This window comes from Osmerus mordax, chromosome 12, assembly GCF_038355195.1.
Source record: "Osmerus mordax isolate fOsmMor3 chromosome 12, fOsmMor3.pri, whole genome shotgun sequence".
Classification (NCBI taxonomy): domain Eukaryota; kingdom Metazoa; phylum Chordata; class Actinopteri; order Osmeriformes; family Osmeridae; genus Osmerus; species Osmerus mordax.
The window spans coordinates 15,834,313-15,851,211 of record NC_090061.1 but is presented as its reverse complement, the minus strand read 5'-3'; the positions used below and the strand labels follow the sequence as shown (position 1 = coordinate 15,851,211).

General features: G+C 42.3%; 1 protein-coding gene across 1 annotated transcript in view; it reads left to right on the top strand.

Annotated features, from left to right (window-relative positions):
• The first annotated feature begins 3,896 nt into the window (after positions 1-3,896).
• frmpd3 (FERM and PDZ domain containing 3) overlaps positions 3,897-16,899 on the top strand; it is a 73,718-nt gene continuing 60,715 nt past the window's right edge. The window contains exon 1 of the mRNA XM_067247751.1: positions 3,897-4,004. Coding sequence (XP_067103852.1) covers positions 3,900-4,004 — 105 coding nt within the window. The 5' untranslated portion in view covers positions 3,897-3,899. The remainder of the gene's footprint in view (positions 4,005-16,899) is intronic.

The following is a 16,899-nucleotide window of genomic DNA, read 5'->3' as shown; positions in this document are numbered from 1 at the left end:
CAAAGAACATACTACGTTGCTCTGATTGGTTGTAGGTCTATCCAATTGAGCGAAGAGGCATTTTTTCCGGATTCGGTTGAAACACGCCCCATACTCACAGCCCAACGGAGCGGTATCATACTCATATTCTGACTAGGATTATGAGTATGACAACGTCAGGCTACACAATATTGTTATGGTCGTTATATTCTTAGAACTTTATGTCAGTAAACACCACAACGATGGCATTAACAATAAGCTAGTAATAGTAAGCAACACTCATAATCATCATTATAATAGTACCATAGGCTTAATTTAGCTTGCTTTGACGAGCTAGAACAACGACGGAGCCAGATATTCAAGTTTACAGTTTCTTTAATGCGACACAATACTTAAGCAGTCAAACTAAAAACACGAAGCAAAAAGAACAACGTATAGGCCCTGCACGTATAATACTACAGTACTAATAGTATTGATTTTCGTAAAGTTCATATGTATCTGCTTCTTGATCGGACTTGTACCACATTCTGACAGTTTTGTGCAATGCCTTAGCTCCAGCTCACAAGCTTGCGACTGGTTGTCGCAAAATATGATGTGTACAGCTAGTTGCAAGCATGCACGAGTTTTGGAGTTAGGAACAAGCTTCTGCGCAAGACCGGACGAGTCAGTCTGGAAAGATGGCGCGGTCCATTTCACGCTCTCGCTTGCCTCACTGCGCCACTGATCACTTTTCATAGAAATGAATGGGGACGCCATCTTGGAAGAAAAATCTTGCTGTGTCTATTAATATATAAGTCTATAATTGTACATGGCTTTGTGGTGTTTTTTTAGGGCCGAATTAGGTTGGTGGTGTTGCCCCGTGAGGTAGCAACGTTAGCCAGGCAGATTTTGCACAATACTGCGCAGCATTTTTTTTTAAGGCAAAATTGGCAAAGTGTGTCAGGTTCTGGCGAGCCTGAGGCCATCGTACAGGTCAAGGTAAAGTGTAGCGTGCAAAGTTGATCCTTCGTCTGCAAACTGCGTTAATCTCGCGTGTCACATGACCAAAGTAAAATCACAGCCTTTGCGATTACAAAATCTCCTTTTGTCACATTGCGATATTATTGCTAATGCAATTAATCGTTCAGCCCTACTGTCAGTTATATGGTTAGTTAACATTCAGGTTGGCACAAGCAGAGGCGAGCGGTGAATGGGACTGCACCCGACTATATCAAGTCTCTCCTCCAGCCTTACACCCCCACCCGCCACCTACGGTCTTCTTATGACAACCGTCTGGTGGTCCCACCGCTCCAGAGCGCCCAGTCCCAACACAAGCTCTTCTCCTGTCTGGCCCCCCACTGGTGGAATCAAATCCCCACCTCCATCAGGGACACTGACCGTCTCCCCACCTTCAAGAAAAGGCTCAAGACGCACTTGTTCCGGGAGTACAACAGCACTTAGGAATGCTTGGCTGGACCTGATGTTAGTTTCCTCCAGGATCACAATGACTCTTATTGAGAGACTTGTTGCTCTTGTTGGTTGGTTGTAACGGAATTAAATTATTGTACTCGCTGTGAAATATGTTTTACTGTTGATTATTTTTCTACAGGTACACTTGCACTTATAGCGATTCATGTTGTTTAATTGTAACTTGTTTAACTGCATGCTCTTATGGTTCTTCCCTTTGGCACTTATTTGGTTTTCACAATGTATGCTTCATGTTTTGGCTGCTCGCAATGTTCTGGGCTATCTCGTTGTTATGATCAGTGACCTATGCACTTTTGTAAAGCTCTCTCTTGGAAGTCGCTTTGGATAAAAGCGTCTGCTAAATGCATAAATGTAAATGCAAAGCGTTGCACTGTGGTATTTTATTATAAAGTGTACGTACCTTGGACATTACTTTCAAAATTGCTTTTTGGCGATCCATTCACAATTGTACAGTTTCTGTATGTGCATTTAATAATTGTTTTCTTTGAACACAATTCCAGTACAAGTTAGCCAATTGGTTTCCTAAGTGTATTCATGCAGATGTAGCAACCTCTAAAATATATGGGTTTGTGTGTGTGGTGAGTTGTACTCTTGTCTTGGCCTCCTCTGACTGTCTTTAAGACCTCAATCAATGAGGATACATGTTGAAACTGACCTGTTAATATGACTAGTTCTACACAGGCACGCTCAGATATAATGATAAACAGCAGGCATGGGAGAAGGAGGAAGAGAAGATGAAGGAGAAAGATTCTGACATTTCCCTTTGTTTCCATCATCCTCTTTTCTGTAGCCTACTGTTACATTACATTACGTCATTTAGCAGACACTCTTAGACACACAGAGCGACTTACAGTAAGTACAGGGACATTCCCCCGAGGCAAGTAGGGTGAAATGCCTTGCCCAATGACACAACGTCATTTGGCAGAGCCGGGGATCGAACCAGCATCCTTCTGATTACTAGACTGATTCCCTAACCGCTCAGCCACCTGACAACTGTTCTTGATTCTTCAGATGGTTCCTTAATGGATTGAGCATGAGAACATTTACACAGACTTCAGGGTTCTCATAGCCTTTTATTGTGTTACAAAGAGTTGTGGGAGTGTGTGTGTGTGAAGAAGGGGTTTTGTGTAGGTGGATGTTTTGTCTCCTTTCATCTTTAATCTCATTCTCTGTGTCTGGTAAATCCTGTTGATTAGAGTAGACCGGGCTACACATGGGGATGGGCTTGTGATGGGAGTCAGAATTAATAGCAGACCATGAACTGTTTAATCATGTCTCCTGCTGTCGTGATCAGGAACTGCATGTAAGGATTGATTGTTTGAGAATTGCGTATCATTGAAGACTACTCTAATTTGCTGCCTAGCATGCTTTGAGGGAGAAAGAGAGACGATGAGAAGGAGTGAGAAAGAGGGAAAGCAGACATCCCAAGTCTCCCGCAAATGCTGTACAATCTCCCGGAAATCGGGGATTTTGTATTTCGGGCGAGCGAGAGACTGTCTAATGGTCATTTCTGCTAGAGATAGGTGCATATCGCGCGTCCTGATTGCGTCGGGGGGGGGAGCTACCTCCCGGAAATGAGTCTCTGCAGGTTGGGTTGTCTGGGAAAGGCTCTGTATGATTCTATGATCACCTTTTATTACACTTGTATTGATCAATCACCTTGTTGTACACAAAAGAAAGTACCGTATGTTTTAGAAAATAAGCCGCATTTTCTATAAAACCGCACCCCACCAGGATGGGAACTTTGTTTGTAAATCTGAGTATAAACCGCACTGGAATATATGCCGCAGTTGATATGGGAACAATGATACCAAGCAATGCACGAGTAGGCAATCTTACAGCATGCCATTGTGTAACACACTTCGAAAATGAAAGTAAGCAATGTATGATGTCTATTGCCCGGGAATTAACTAATATTTACCTTTAGATGCGTGAGTTCTAAATATTTCCGACGGTCCCCAAAGCGTAAGTTATTTTTCCGAAACGGTAGCTAGCTAGCTTTACTTAGCTTCCGGGCTTAGTTAGCTAGCGAAAAATGTGTTTCTACTGTTGTTTGTTAAACGTGCTATAAGCCGCATTGAAATACAAGCCTCACATCCAAAATAACATTTTTAAATCGGGGTATAAACCGGTTGGCTGTACATATAACTTTTTAGATGAGTATTTAAGAAAATAAATTGAACCCAATTGTACTAAGACTGCTTACTAAGAGGGTGCATGCCGAAATTGAATAATTGCTCTTTTGAAGTCGACACAATGTATTCACTTGAGGCTCCTAAAGCTGAGTTTTGTTTCCTCTTCAGTTTCTCCCTGCAGGTTCAATCTGGGTATTTGCTCTGTGGTCTGTGGGGGAAACGTTAGCCTCTCAACTGCTTTTAGATGGAGTCTACTGAACTTCGCTCTGCATGTCCCCCCAGCATACCATTTACCCTGATCTCTCTCTCTCCCAGACAATGCTTAAGGACGACTCATTGCTCCTCATACCAAATGTGTTGAAGGTGTTTCTGGAGAATGGACAGATTAAGTCCTTCACATTTGACAGCAGGACCACCGTCAGGGTAAGGACACAATGGGTGTGTTTGCATGTTGTTGTAATTGTGTGTTTGAATGTATGCTTGTGTACAGTTCTCGAAGTGGGCCGGTACTCACCAGTACGCAGTACCGGCACCTCTACATTTTACCCTTAAGCATACCGGCACCTTTTGTTGCGTACCGGCACCTTTTCTTGCGTACCGCTACTTCTCGCATGTAGCCGGCCCGGTACTCTACCACTGACAGAGAAAGCGTCGGTGTCAGAGAGATTGGTAATGACCCTAACGTTACATAAACTACACTACCAGGGCCGGCGTGGGGCCACTTTTCAGCCCGGGAGTTTCAGGCCCAAGACCGGCCCTTTTTTTTGTATACCAAACAGTGCCGGATGCAGCCTGCTTTGACTGGGGGTGCAGTGAACATTTCTGGGGGGTATCATGATTACAGAAAGGGATTGTATTATTTTTTATATTGATACCATTTTTGAGACTGCTTAACGATCCAAGTGTTAATCAGGCACGGAGCCAGACGTTGTAAACATTAGGAGCTTTGCCCCAACCTAGGGCGTATGGGTTTGATGTGATGCAAGATAGGGACTTCTACAGTTAATGCGAGCACGCACAGAAATGTTTTGGCCATTATTTGACCGCAAAATAGTTTTTTGAACTTTATGTAAAATAAACAGACGTTTTTCAATTGGTAAAACCTTGTCTAGCGATGCCATCACTCAGGCCCTGCTCCCATCCATCCTCCCTGACGCGTATCGTTACGGTAGAGCCGTCCTAGCTATCGGTAGCCGATCTGGGAAAACTTTTTGGAAAAGACGGGCTATGGACCCAACCAACTCTATTTGGGAGGGGAGAACTCCCTCACATGGTACAACCCATGCTGAGGCTGAGGTGTCAGAATGCGGAACATGTGGAGCCTACTTTAACCCTTGTGTTATCTTCGGGTCATTCTGACCCATCAGTCATTGTGACCCACCGTCGTATTGCGACAAATTTACCTCCTACAAAAACAAAGTGAAGCATTTTCTTTTAACTGTCAGGCTGTCTCAGACCCCCCACATTGCAATGGTTAAAAGAAAATTATTTTTATTTGTTTTTGTATTGGGTAAAATTGGGTAAACACAACGGTGGTTCGTTATGAACCTTTGGGTCATGTGACCCGAAGGCAGCACAAGGGTTAAGAGAAGATAGACTAACGTGACAAATGTCAACAACAACAAAATCCTCGACCGGCCCAAAAGTGAAGCGGCCAACCGGGAACTCTCCCGATTCTCTCGATTACCCACCCCGGCCCTGTACACTACCCAGAGGGCACTAGCACTACGTGACTAACCTCAGATCTTGACGATTCACGTAAAGGCAAGCAGTCGGCTCACTCTATCAGAAGTTCGCATCTCCACAGACGCTAGTTCGAAAAAGCTGTCTGATGCCTGCGTAAGTGCATAACAGATGTTTCACTGCTGAAAACCTAGAAACTAAAAAGGTGTGTCAAGTTTCAGAGTTTGTAAGTCGTTATGTTAGCCTGGCTTCAGAAAGTTACTAAAAGAACGCATGTGCCAGAGCCAGACACGTCAACAGAGGCCCAAGTCCAACCAGAAACATCGGGTAGGCTATGAATCATGAGCTTTAAACTTGTTTAAATAAATACATTTACATTTAGTAATTTAGCAGACGCTCTTATCCAGAGCGACTTACAGTAAGTACAGGGACATTCCCCCGAGGCAAGTAGGGCGAAGTGCCTTGCCCAAGGACACAACGTCATTTGTGTTTACGGCAACTTATATTCTTTACGGCAACTTATATTTTATTGTATATTTAATTCTATTCTAATCCCACTTAGTAGTGCTAGTTTATGTACCCTTAGTATAGATAGTCCACATATTTAAATTTTAGGTATATGTTTATTGTATACACCTTCCTGCCAAAGCAAATTCCTTGTCTGTGCAAACTTTCATGACGAATAAATCCCATTCTGATTCTGATTGACACGGCCAGGAATCGAACCAGCAACCTTCTGATTACTAGCCCAATTCTCTCCCAAAAATTTGGGCCGCTACCCACACGGTTAGCTGTGTTGCTCATTCCACGAATGCACGATCCTTACAAGTTGTACCTAGTTGTAAAGGTGACTAATCAGGCTTTCCAACAATATAAAATACAATACCAATTGGTATTATTGAAGGGGAGGAATAATCGACCGAAATAACCTTTCCAAACTTTTTTGGAGGAGTTTAGATAAGTTTACCAGTAGTAGTCTACTTATCTGAACTACAGCGAATGACATGATTGTCTGGGACAAGTGGATTTTTTTTGTAGGGCATGTGGAAGAGAAATGTACTTGCCCCACTGGACTCGTTTTAACTCAAACAAAATAAAATGCAATGTTACTTGCACTGGCCAGCTTGCAAATACTGAGGATAGCCTACTGAAGTTCAGTTAGCGTTAGCGATGCTAGCTAACGTTAGTTTGCTAGCTGAATATAATTTTACATTTCACTGGGTCTTGCAGCTGTTTGAATGACTGAAATTATCATGAAATTCTACTAGCCATTTGCCTACTTTAGCAAGTCACAGTATTCCCAAGCCCTGATAGTGTAACTGAGAAGACGCAATTCCTCTTTCAATTAAGCCCCCGTTCAAGTGTTGAGCATTAAATTAGCTGCACGGTCTGTAGAGATATTGGGACGAAGCTGCAATACAGTACATAACAGAAACTGCTTCATTCTGCAGAAATTGTGTAAATGTTTAATGTAACAAATAAACATTTTTATAACACCTCAATTGTTAACATTTGTATAATATTACAGCTCATCTTCGTTGGTCAAAGGCACAATCTTTACCCGGATGTGGTAAACGAAAGTGCCTCAAAAAGTTAATGTCAGGATCACTGTCACTAGATATAAAGAAAACGTTGACTTTCACTTGGTGCTATTCACTGACAGTAAAAAAAAATTGTATATGTGCACTGCTGTTCGTAGACTAGCTCCAGAGCTCGTTGCTGCGTTGCTAAATGATAGCAACTCACCAGGACACTTCAATTCTCCACTCATTCTCCTCGGACCATCCATTTAATTGGCTTTGACGGCCATCAGGTCTCGGCAATTCCTCATTTGCCCTCTCATATCTACTTGGTTCAAATTTATACATCATACACATCAGTGTTTTTTGCCACCACTTCTTCATCCCAGTCAGTCGCCATAGTTCTAGTACTAGTCTGAGGCTACTCTCCTCCACGACTCCCAACATGACGTCATTGCCGAATTGAGCTAATATGCCAATGCTAACACCAAAAACGACAAAAACTGGTCTTTAACACCATTTGGAGATATTTTAAATGATATACATATCTTGAGTGCTTCATGTACCCATTAATCAACAGTAATGTTTAACCTGCCATATGTACGGTGGCCATGAAGTGCAAAACACAACGGCAAATAGGAAAACACAACAACATTAACTTCTGACGGAAAAAGTAGGGCCTATCTAGCTGAAGATGGACCCTCCTGATTGGACAGACCGACTTTTAACAGGAAGGAGTGGTGAAAAACACGAACAGCACCTGTTTGAATGGTTTTCGACGGGACAACAGCACCATCTCGATTTACTGACATTTTCGGTATACCAACACATAATATCAATTGGTTAGTTAGGGTTAGTTGCATCATGTATATGTCTCATACTTTATTAACATTCATGTATTACATGATTAATCTATAACAATAGGCTGGACGATAGGAACCCTTAATCTGCAATTCATTGTTGCTAGCTCTAATCACTAACTACGCTAATAAGAGAAGACTAACTTTGTATGCCAACACCAATAACTAGAACTAATTTGACAAACGTGACTTCAAGTGCTTATATTCATCCTGATGTTGTGATTGGTTGACAACATATCAACTATCACGTGGTATGTATGCCTTGCATCAAAATCATTCTTAAAAATAGTGAAAGTATCTTCGAGGGATTTATGTTTTCAAAATAGGCGTTCTCCTTCCTGTTAAAAGACACAGTCCGTCTGTCCAATCAAGAGGGTCCGTCCTCTGCTAGATAGGCCCTACCTTTTCCGTCAGAAGTTAATGTCTGTAGGTGCCATATGCCTATTTAATGTTTTTGGAATGCAATTATTCATGATTGTTGATTTATTCATATTTAGTGTTGGGTTCATATTTGATAATTGCTATTTACCTTCATTGATATTTTATTGATGTAATTGGTGCCTGTAACTTTAAGGGAATTGTTTTTGGGCTAATTGCGCTGCCGTAGCTGGGTGGTATATATGTTTTCGTATGGCTCAAAAAAAACTAGGAGTCTCGCGGTTTTTCTGACCGTGTTGTGTCAACGTGTTAAGATGAAAAGTGTAAACAAATAAATCGTCAAAGACAACTCCGGTGGAACATTTTTTCTCTTTAGAACATAGAACACGCGTCAACCATAGGCTCCAGTGTAGGAAGAGTTTTATTGGAAAACCCTACATTTAGTCAGAAAAACCCTTTTCATCTCCGTGTGGAAAACTGGACTTTGGAAAGGACAAGGATTGTGGAAACTGTGGACTGCTTTGACGGACAACGTTCTACAAGGTATGTTGTGGAAAATGGCGCATTGTGGAAGCTAAAGGAAAGCAGCACAAAGGCAACGGAAATTAGCCTTGTTAGCAAAACACTAGTAAAAATTAGCCTGGATAATTTTGGAAAGTTGCTATTATGCAAGAAGAATACGAAGAGCTAGCTTGTAAAAAAAGAGAACGTAAAATGACTGAGGAGGCTATCGAGGAAAATGTGCATAGATTAACTCAATCTAGAAAAGCTAAACTAGGTCCTCTAACTAGCCAAGCTAACGAGCTTGAACGGCTGATGGAAGACGATGCCAACGTTAGAAGAGTTAAACAAAAATTACTTCTGGATTATCAAGATTCCATAGAAGAATTGTGCAAAATAAATGATGATTTAACATGTATGGCATGGTGTAGAATTAGAAATCGATCAGAGTTCATGGTATGAGCCTAAAGTAATGCAAATTCGTGGATTCATGCAAGATGTGGAAACGTGGATAAATGCAGCTGAAGAGCGCGCGAAACAAGCTAAAGAATGTGACGCAACCATTCAGCCAGCAGACAGTGTGTCAATGGTGTCCGTTGCTAAAAGCAGTAGTAGCAGAAAGCGTGGGTCAGCTAACGGAAGTAAAGTGTCCAGCACATCCTCAGTGTGCCTCAAAGCTGAAATAGAGAGAGCCACATTACTCGCACAGGCTGCAGCTTTGAAACAAAGGCAAGATATTGAACGTCAGGAGGCTGAATTAAAAACAAAAAGAGAAACTCTAGAACTGCAAATGGCTATTGCAGCCTCTGATGCTAAACTCAAAGTTTTGGAAATGTACGAAAATGAGCGCGTATCACAAGTAAGTCCTGTAGGGGGAATGACCATTGAGTCTGGATATTTACCATTGGGCCTACCTGTGGGCCAAAATCCAGTTAACAAACAGGAAAATGGACATGGTGAATTCAGGCCACTTCAACCCCAGTCTACTGCTGTGCAACAGAATAGTGTCAATTTAATTACAGATGACTACACCGTGGAAACGCTCTGCAGTGTTATGACGCGCCAGAACATCATAACAGAGTTAATGGTGAAGCAACAGAGAAGAAGAATCCCGCACTGAAAGCTTCAAAGACCGTTTCTACTTTTTAGAACAGTTCACTAGCGGACAGCCCAAAGAGCTGATAAAGAGTTGCCTTCACAGGAAATCAGATGCAGGATACCACAGGGCCAAGCAACTACTCAAAGAGCATTTTGGAAATGACTATAAAATCGCCATAGACATGAACAAAGTGTTAAACTGGATACCTATCAGACCAGAGGATTCTGAGGCTTTGAATGCCTTCTCACTCTTCCTAACAGCCTGCTGCAACACCATGGATGAAGTGAGTTACATGGAAGAACTAGATAATGTTGCAAACTTGAAGGCTATTGTAGCAAAGCTTCCATTCAAGTTGCGTGAAAGGTGGAGAAGTGTCGCGTGTGGCATACAAGAGCGATGTGACAGAAGAGTCAAATTTAAAGATTTAGTTGAGTTCATTAGCAAACAGACTAGAATTGCACTTCACCCAGTATTTGGTGACATAAAAGATAGCACTGCAACTAAAACACCCCCACCTAAAACAAATTATAACAAAGAACAGACAAGAGGCATAATCAAGAAGTCATTCACCACAAGTGCCATACAGATGGACAAATCAAAGAGACACAGGCTCAGTTGAGCACACAGATCCTGACTCACAAATGGCACCAGCGTGTCTTTTCTGTAAAGGTGAGCATGCAATAGAGACATGTAGTAAGCTTAAAGGCAAGCAACACAAAGAAAAAATAGAATTCTTGAGAAGCAAAGGACTTTGTTTTAGCTGTCTGAAGCATGGCCATGAGTAAATTCTGTAAAGGAAAGGTGAGCTGTAAGGTGTGTTCCTTGACTCATCCTACACTGCTGCACATCAAGAGAAAGGACAGTGTCACTGATGCAGAAAAGAAGAGGGACAACTGTGACAGTCAGACATTATTGAGTGCATTTGTCTGTGCACAGCCAGAGGGTTGTGAGTTGACTGGGGCCGGGGAAGATGACTGTATACTTGCAATAGTTCCTGTCCAAATCAAGGCCAAGATGGGAAGTGCGGTGCTGCAGACGTATGCCTTCATGGACCCCGGTAGCTCAGCCACGTTTTGTACCGAGACACTGATGAACAAATTGAAGCTCAGTGGACGGAAGACCGACATACTGCTGAGAACCATGAACGAAGAGAAACCTGTCAGTACTTACGTGGTGTCCGGCCTGGAGGTCAGCAGTCTGTCAGGTGACGAGTTCATTGATCTTCCAGATGCTTTCACGCAAAAGACAATACCCGTAGGTAAAGAAAACATACCCCATCAAAAGGATCTCGAAAGGTGGTCTTACCTCAAAGAAATAAAACTGCCTCAGATTGAAGCTGACATTGGATTTCTCATTGGAGCAAATGTGCCTAAAGCTATGGAGCCATGGGAGGTGGTGAGCAGTATTGGTAATGGACCATACGCTGTAAAAAACAAACTCGGCTGGACTGTAAATGGACCTATAAGAGAAAGCTGCAGTCACACAGATAAAAGAACACCAACCAAGACCATGGCAAACCGCATTTCAGTGGCCAGTCTGGAGAACTTGTGGCTTCAACAGTTTCAGATGGATTTCCCGGAGGAAGGGAAACACGAAGTGGAAATGTCCCGAGAAGACCATCAGTTCATGGACATGGTAATGGATTCTGCAAAACGTGTCGACGGCCACTACATCATATGTTTGCCTCTCAAGAACAGGATGGTCAACATGCCAAACAATCGGATCATGGCCGAGCAGCGAACACAGAGCTTAAGGCGGAAATGCATCAGGAATTTACATTTACATTTAGTAGACGCTCTTATCCAGAGCGACTTACAGTAAGTACAGGGACATTCCCCCGAGGCAAGTAGGGTGAAGTGCCTTGCCCAAGGACACAACGTCAGTTGGCATGACCGGGAATCGAACTGGCAACCTTCGGATTACTAGCCCGATTCCCTCACCGCTCAGCCACCTGACCCCCATATGAATGACGACTTACCTGAACACATCAAGAAACGGTGGACCGACTGGTTAACAAGTCTTCCTACTTTGGAGAACTTCTCATTTCAGAGATGTCTGAAGCCTGAAGGATTTGGCGAATATGGGTTTGCACAGCTACATCACTTTGCTGATGCAAGTGAGTATGCTTATGGATCAGTCAGTTACCTTCTCATGCGGAGCGCAAGTAACAAACTGCATTGTGCATTCATGATGGGCAAGTCCAGAGTGGCACCTCTCAGACCTCCTACCATTCCATGGAATGGTAGGAGGTCTGAATGGATGGAGTTGACCGCTGCCACAGTAGCCGTGAAAATGGACGGTGTCCTGAGAAGAGAGCTTCAACTAGATCTTGAACAATCAATGTTCTGGACTGACAGTACGGTGGTGCTGAGATATCTTCAAAATGAGACGACACGTTTCCGCACGTTTGTGGCGAACAGAACTTCAGCTATCCTGAAAGGCTCTGATGTGGAACAATGGAGACATGTTGGCACTGACAAGAACCCGGCTGACTGCGCCTATAGAGGTCAAAGAGTGGATGAATTCTTGAAGAAATGTCCTCTCTGTTCAAAGGACAGAATGTGAAACGCAGCAGCCTCTTGTATAAGTTAAATCCCATACTTCAAGACGGCCTGCTGCGCCTTGGTGGAAGGCTGAGTCGTGCAGCTATGCCAGAGAGCAGCAAGCAGCCTGTCATCTTGTCAAGAGACTTCCACATAACCAATCTGGTTCTCCAACAGATCCTTGAAGACACTGGGCATGGAGGGCGCAATCACACGCTCTCCGAATTGCGTCAGAAGTTTGGAAAGTGTGTGACCTGTCGCCGCTTACATGGAAAGGTTGGAAAACACCTAATGGCTGACCTCCCACAAGAGCGAGTACTGCCGGATGACCCACCCTTCACAAGAGTCGGTGTGGATTACTTTGGACCATTTGAGGTGAACGTGGACGAAGCCTCATAAAAATATATGGAGTCATATTCACCTGTTTAGCCGTGCATGCAGTGCATATTGAGCTTGCCTCATCATTAGACACAGATTCGTGCATAAATGCACTCAGGCGCTTCATAGCACGACTAGGACAAGTGAAAGAGATTCGTTTGGATAATGGGACAAATTTTGTTGGAGCAAACCACGAGCTGAAGGCGGCCGTTGCCGACTGGAACTCCTCACAGTTTCAGCATCTGTTCCACCAACATGGGATCAAGTGGTCATTCAATCCTCCTGCCGCTTCACATCATGGTGGAGCGTGGGAACGGTTGATAAGATCCATAAGGAAAGTGCTGAACTCCACTGTGAGATAGCAAGTCCTTGAAGAAGAAGGCCTTCATACAGTCCTGTGCGAAGCAGAGTCGATCATCAACAGCCGACCTATCACAAAAGCCTCAAGTGATCTAAATGATTTGGAGGCGTTGACGCCAAATCATCTCCTGTTACTGAAAACAAAGCCGTCCTTACCTCCAGGATTGTTCAACCAGGATGACCTCTACACATGGCGTAGATGGAAGCAGGTGCAATATATGTCCAATCTATTCTGGAAAAGATGGATAAAAGAATACTTACCTCAACTCCAGGAGCGCCAGCGCTGGGCCACAGCTTCAAGAAATTTCGCGAAAGGAGACTTTGTTCTTCTTGTAGATGACTGTGCGCCAAGGAATTCATGGATTATGGGAAAGATCGTCGAGACAGTTCCAGACCACAAAGGTCTTGTTCGCAGAGTACGGATAAAGACAAAGACCAATGTTTTGGACAGACCCAACACAAAGATCTGTCTGCTTTTGGAATCCAACCGAGCCAGTGGTAAAGACTGAGCCCCAACGATGAGCCATGTGCTAGCAACCTCTGGCTCTTTTTCTTTGTCTCTTTCCTCTTTTTTCTATCTTTCTCTCCAGGCTTCGTTTGAAGATGGATTGCCAGTGGACTTCATTTCCTTTGTTTCTAAATTTAATTGAAGGACATTAGACATTTAGTATGCCTATCAAAGGCACTCCTTTTCATGTGCTTAAACATTGAATGTTTGGATATGTGAATTGTCTGTTCTTGATATTCTTTGAACATTTTCAGAGAAGTGGTAATTGCTCTAAGTTGCCGCATTATTAGAACAATTAGAGGCCGGTAATGTAGGTGCCATATGCCTATTTAATGTTTTTGGAACACAATTATTCATGATTGTTGATTTATTCATATTTAGTGTTGGGTTCATATTTGATAATTGCTATTTACCTTCATTGATATTTTATTGATGTAATTGGTGCCTGTAACTTTAAGGGAATTGTTTTTGGGCTAATTGCGCTGCCGTAGCTGGGTGGTATATATGTTTTCGTATGGCTCAAAAAAACTAGGAGTCTCACGGTTTTTCTGACCGTGTTGTGTCAACGTGTTAAGATGAAAAGTGTCAAAAAATAAATCGGCAAAGACAACTCCGGTGGAACATTTTTTCTCTTTAGAACAAAGAACACGCGTCAACCATAGGCTCCAGTGTAGGAAGATTTTTATTGGAAAACCCTACAATGTCGTTGTGCTTTTTGATTTTGCGTTGTGTTTTCCTTTTTGGCGCTGTGTTTTCCTATTTGGCGTTGTGCTTTTGATTTGTTGTTGTGTTTTCCTATTTGGCGTTGTGTTTTATGATTTGCTGTTGTGATTTGCACTTCAGGGCCACCGTACATATGGCCTTTAAGGAAGCGCCAGCCATGCTCCTGGATCCTAGAGCTACCCGGTTACACATGTATTAAAATATTGAGCAGCTAAATGGTTGAAAACCATGTATGTTTTGGAAGTGTCTGTGCAGTGCATGATCAATAAGAAGATAGAGCGCAGCCTTTACTGGGCTTGTGTGCCAGCTTCTAAAAGTCATATTCTGACATATCTTAACCTCATCAAAGCACACTAGTAGACAAGACAAAGGAAGGTGGGAAGCACCTTACATTTAGCAGACGCTATTATCCAGAGCGATTTACAGTACGTACAGGGACATTCCCCCCAAAGCAAGTAGGGTGAAGTGCCTTGCCCAAGGACACAACATCATTTGGCACGGCTGGGAATCGAACTGGCAATCTTCAGATTACTAGCCCGACTCCCTCACTGCTCAGCCATCTGACTCCCTAAATAAAGAAATAATGTACTCTCCATTTCTTTCAATCTAATTAAACAGAATCACATGAACAACTATGAACCCGGCATGGAGTCTGTCAAAGCACTCTGAAGGCCCCTAGATCTATACAATCTTACAGCTTATCAAAAAAGCTGGAATGGTCTCCCTAGGGTTCAGATGTTTCAGTATCAGCATCAGATTCCCACCATTTTAATCCTCTTGTCAATATTGTTTAAACTGCTTTTCGTTTTCTTTGGCTTGGCAGCTTATTAATTCGATACTACTGTGCAACTCAAGGTGAATCCTCTGTTTCAGTGGACGCTGTGTTTCTGTTGCTAGGTTTTCATGTACCTCCTGACTGTAGGGACACCAACAAGGCAAGGCTACACAACCACATTATTATAATAATTAGGATTCCTCCGTCTCATTTTCAAAGTGAAGGCATTGCTCCAATTCTTCTGAAATTTGGTATACATGCCTTATTTCTCATGGGGAACAAAAAAGCCTCAAGGACCCATAAAGTCCGTCATGATAGATGCTGTACTGTCCAAATTTGGTACAACCTCCAAAACGATTCTCCTCGTGTTACAGATTTGTAGAATACATGTGTTCCTATAGGGTCAAATTGAATAAGGAATGCAATGCAAAATGGCTGAAAGAAGTGTATTTATGTAAATGTCCACATTGCCACAATATCTTTATGTTAATAAATATAATTTTGATTGATGGTTTTTCAAACTTTGGCTTGAAAAATTGGCTTCAATATTCATTCTGAAGTACCATGCGCAATTTCACCTTGATATCTCAAAAGATCACTGAATTACAGCTGTTAAAACTTTGTCCGAATCTGTGTGCCACAGGAAAAACGGCTTCCTTTTTTTATACAGTAATTGACCATTGAATTTCCCAACACTGAGAATAGCTCAGTGGGTTGAGACAGTGTACTCCAAAGTGCAAGGCTATAGGTTCAAATTCAGTCTCTGTCATAATTTTGATTATCCGTTTAGTTAAACAGGATGATCATTCTTAAGTACCATACGCAATTTCATGCAATTTCACCTTGAAATGTCAACCGTTTCTTAACCTTTGTCCCAAAGCTGACCAAAGCTAATACTCTGCCCTTTTATATTCATGAAATCTCAACAGTTGGTGTGTAGCAGAGGATGACTTGTAACCTTACGCTGAGTTCAAAAACCCATTCAGCGTATTTTTGCTGGCCAAACAGGAAGTAGTTTTGCCCTCTTGTTGTCCAACTAGTTGGACAACAAGAATTAGTTGGCCCTGGTTAAAGGGCCAACCAGGGTGACTTGTTTCTCTAAAACACAGATTGATTTAGTGTTCAGTAATAAACCAGAGAGAGTGACTAAATCATTCAATATGGTTACTGGGCTGTCTGATCATAATCTGACACAGCCAGAAAGCTTTCTAAGAACAGGTTTAACTTCTCTACTGTTAGAAAGCCGGATCAACTAAGAATACTTAAGAGTGAATTAAACTATTTTGAAAAACCAATTAAGGGAATTAACTGGAATGATCTTTAGTCCTATAGAGCAGTGACCCCCCCCCCCCGGGGGGGGTCCCGATTTCCAGAAATCAAGGACATTTTAAAACAATTAGAAATAGCATATTTTAGCCAAATTTTAACAAGTTAAAAATAGTAGTTAAATTAATGCATGCAAACTAGAAAGGCATTTCCTGCTGAAAATGCGTTGGAATGCTGAAAGATGAAATTATTTTTCTTAAATTGCAGAAAATACAGAAATGAGAAAATACCCGCAAGCTGAAATGAATGTCAAGAAATGTGTGAGTCACACAAAAGAGGCAGTGTGGACATTTAGTATGCCTATCAAAGGCACTCCTTTTCATGTGCTTTAACATTGAATGTTTGGATATGTTTTGAACATTTTCAGAGAAGTGGTAATTGGTGGATGATGGTGCAAGTTTTGTCCGTGGAGCATACAACGATTAATAAAAAGAATCATGTAGAACGCGCTTATTGAGTAATCGCATAACTAACTAGAAAAGGCTGTTCCTGCGAAACAGCAGTGAGAATGCCGAAAACCTGAATGGGGATAGCTGACCATGCTAAAAAAGCTGAAAATAGTGAAAATTTTGAAGAAAGTTATAAGCTGAAGCTTCAAAGCGCCCGAAAGGTATTTTTGAAAGGGGCAGGAGCTGGACGAAGGCATAAAACTACAGAACAGAGA